This window comes from Triticum dicoccoides, chromosome 4B, assembly GCF_002162155.2.
Source record: "Triticum dicoccoides isolate Atlit2015 ecotype Zavitan chromosome 4B, WEW_v2.0, whole genome shotgun sequence".
In the NCBI taxonomy this organism is placed as follows: Eukaryota; Viridiplantae; Streptophyta; class Magnoliopsida; order Poales; family Poaceae; genus Triticum; species Triticum dicoccoides.
Window position 1 is genome coordinate 557,846,086 of NC_041387.1, and position 3,558 is coordinate 557,849,643.

Here is a 3,558-nt window from a genome sequence, read left to right on the forward strand (position 1 = left end):
CCTAATTAGATTACATGTTCTGACTTATGAGCACGAGAGGAATACATAGACATTGGAATATCCTCATGCTTAAAATAGAAAGAGAACAAAAGAAAACTTAACCTATCTATGCAGCAGAGAGAGATAGCAGGGCAGGAGTACCTATGGACCAACTTGTCCTTCACCAGATCGTTCAAGGGAAGAAAAACAGCAGCAAATCATCTTGCTTGTTCCCGTTCACAGAACTAGACCAGAGCAGCCATATCGGAACATAAATATATGGTGAATAGTTTGACACTATCAGCTATGCAGATATATGGCTCAGGAACATCTACTCAACAAACAAAGAGTGCTACTACTCTGGCACATAGAGTTGATGCATCGGCAAAATATTTCAAAACTGGATAACTGAGATGATTTGCTGAATGAAATCTTGTGGAGATACTTACACCACATAGCTAGCGTACCATTGCACTTACACCATATAACGAGCGAGGGGTCGGGTCGGGGCACTGACCTAGAGTCATAGGCGCGGGAGCTCACCTTGGCCTTCATCCTGCCGCCAGACGCCAACCTCATGAGAGCCCGCAGAAGCCAAAATCTTGAACTGGCCGGAAACCACGCGGTACCTTGGGATCGGAGCGAGGGTGAGGGGTGGGCTGGGACTCGGATGCTGAGCTCCCTGCACACGGCATATTCTGTTAATGCTTACAACAACATAAGATACTCACATATAAAAATGCACCCTGGAAGTATAAAGAGTGCTTCCTAGCACACCAAGAATCCAACAGAAAGCAAACATGTACACCGGTGAGCTGGTGACCATAAAGTAACATCAGAAAGACTCAGCCATCACAAATACTCAGCCCGATCCTAATATAAAGCAATTCAGAAACTCAATGTCAACAAAATATATAGAAGAAAAAAAAGCTCATTTGGCTGGAAATTAATTTTCAAATCACATTTTAAGTTGCTCTCTATTGCATGAACAACAACCACATAAAAGTATGATGAATAATCTATATGTCAGAAGAGAACCGAGCAGAGAATAGACACTAAAAGAAAGCAGATAGTATACTCAGTACTTACTACAGATTTGCTCACTGGATACACACACACATACACGCTTTGCACATGCAGATTTGCTCCCTGCAAAATCAAGTCTGAACTGTTGGCTATAATAATTACTGCAACAAAATTCCCAAAACAGAGAATGGCGTCCTCCTTGACCAGACGATCTGCAAAAAAAAACCGCACAAACGCAATGAGATTCGAGCAAGCTGAAGAAATGTTTGCAGAAACTTCGGAAAATTAGTTGGACAGAATCAACCAATGGCTTGGTCCACCAGAGATTTCTGCTCGTACCATTGTAAAATGTTTGCAGTAAAAAGATTTGATTTCTAAGCACGAGCTTATGCGACCACATTTAGTACATAATGTGACAAGTAGTAGATATGACAATAGCAACTACAAATCAAAGTGCTCCTATTACCAGAATTTTTTAAGATAGCCACTGGGCTTCACAAGTATATGCAAGAAACAGGTCCCAATGCTTCACTTGATGTTCTTTTTCTTAACAGTGGATGATGAATAAATTATATAGGAGGCATCATGTGAGGATGAAAAGAAATCTAGTGAAGTTTTTGTATTATTTGTACCTATCAGGTTAATAAACTTAAGCAACCCGAGTAACTTAACAAGGAATCCAGTGATCGTGCAAGTGCTGGAGTAAAGGCCAAGCAATCCAGTATGATGATATGCATGTCCAAATGAGATAATGCAACATTTCCCGCACATTCCAAGTGTGTTTGCCTCTTGCAATACCAACATATCCCTTTTACTTGTCTAGAACTTAGGAACCAAGCTATTGACAGCATCTAGAATCTAGCATCAGGCAAGCCAACGATTGGAGTCAGACACCCTTTGCAGATATTCAGACAGATTCAGGGTGACTGATCCCTTTGCTGAACTTTGGTTGTGCTAAATTACAGTGAAGGCGTGTATCATAAAAATAGAAACTAGACATGCACATGACCAAACAGTTGGGTTCAGACATCATTAGAGCACGAGATCTCCCAACTAACAAATCCATTTAAAACCCAGCATCTAATTCTTAGCCTCTTACTACCCACCGCTCAAGTTCACAATTGTTTTTAAATCAGCTTCATTCGTTTTGGTTGTTTTAGAGAGGAAAAAAGTGTTGGCTGTTATTCTTATTACCACTTAAATAAAATACCATCATGTGCAGAGTCACTTGGAGCAGTCGAGTATGCTTTCGTGTTCTAGACAATCATGATATCAAATTTCAATTCAGAAGAGAAGTGCACCTTGACGGATAATAGTACGACTGTCGTGCAACCAAAATCGAGCAAGAATATCAATGTCAAGATAGACACAGAAGCACGGGAAACTGGATTAATAGTTGTCCAAGTAGCTAGCAGCGGCAGTTAGACACTTAACCTCCCCCAACGCCTGTAAGAACGCATTTCCTACAGATAACTTGGCACTAAAGTCGCATCTAAACTAAATAGTTGACTAAACAGACGAGCGTGGCAGCAGATATTCTCATGGAGGAAGGAAGGGAGGAAGCAGTTCCATCCATTTAGGCAACAAACATACTACATACTGACAAGGGAGGCGGAACGAAGGGGGGTCACCTTCTTGTCCTTGATCTCCCTAGACTGGATCCAGGTCTTGATCTGGTCGCGGTAGCGCTGCAACTTCTTGATCTCCTTCTTGAGGTCCGCCTCGAACCTCTCCTTCTGGTTGGCATTCTCGGTGTCGTACACCTGCCGCAGGAGAATCATGAGGAAATCGTGCAAAATCCTGAGAATTGGGGGTTGGGGGAGAGGAGGGGGTACCTTGTTCCAGATGCTGTCGAAGACATTGACGCCCTCCTGCACCTTCTTGAGCACGCGGTCGATCTCGCCCTGCAGCTTCCGACTGGCCCCCGGTAGTCCGTCTCCATCTGCAGGAGTTGGTCGCTGGGGGGCGGCCGCCGCACATCCCATCGACGGCTCACTCACCAGTGTGTGGTGACTCGGTGGGGCAGAGGAGCGGTCGGCGCGATTGGAGTGGGGATGGGATGGGTGCGACGGAGGAGGGGGGAGGCTTAATTTGGGCATGGCATTGTGGCTGGGTGGGGAGGGGAATCACCGCGGCCCGATCTCCGCCTACTCTGACGAGATCGAGGGGAGGATCGGGCTGGCTTGAGCAGGGAGGATCCCGCCATGGCCGCGTCGGCGAAGAAGGACTGGGGCGCGCGAGGGTGGCAGGACGGTGGATGAAGGCGCGCGAGGGAGGATCCCGCCATGGCTGTGTCGTCGTATCCAGCGCCGTAGGTGGCGGCGGCGAGTAGATGGGGATGAGAAGATCTTAGTTAGGGTTGCAGGAGGAGGAGGTGTTCGATGGGATCTGAGTTAGGGTTGCAGGAGGGGGAGTGCGATGGGAGAGTGAGGCCGGCAGCGGGTGGGTAGGTGGATGGGACGAGGGGTGAGAGGGTGAGTGGGTGTGGGCCGTTGGTTCTGGGAGTATCCGACGATCTCTAATGCTTGATCCGCGTGACATGCCGATAGACCA

At 46.5% G+C, this 3,558-nt stretch overlaps 1 protein-coding gene across 1 annotated transcript; it reads right to left on the reverse strand.

The window, feature by feature from the left end:
• Positions 1 to 548: 548 nt before the first annotated feature.
• On the reverse strand, positions 549 to 3,347 carry LOC119293874. Its single transcript, XM_037572211.1, has 3 exons — positions 2,841 to 3,347; positions 2,637 to 2,768; positions 549 to 1,217 (listed from the first exon to the last, which is right to left on the reverse strand). The coding sequence occupies exons 1-3, from the start codon at positions 3,102 to 3,104 to the stop codon at positions 1,164 to 1,166; spliced, it is 450 nt and encodes a 149-aa protein (XP_037428108.1). The 5' UTR covers positions 3,105 to 3,347; the 3' UTR covers positions 549 to 1,163.
• Between the last annotated feature and the right edge of the window lie 211 nt (positions 3,348 to 3,558).

Coding starts and splice junctions, on each gene's coding strand:
- LOC119293874 (XM_037572211.1), bottom strand. CDS start 3,104: ATGCCCAAATTAAGCCTCCCCCCTCCTCCGTCGCACCCATCCCATCCC. Junction 2,769..2,840: donor TCGACAGCATCTGGAACAAG/GTACCCCCTCCT, acceptor CTCCTGCGGCAG/GTGTACGACACCGAGAATGC. Junction 1,218..2,636: donor GGGAGATCAAGGACAAGAAG/GTGACCCCCCTT, acceptor TTTTTTTTGCAG/ATCGTCTGGTCAAGGAGGAC.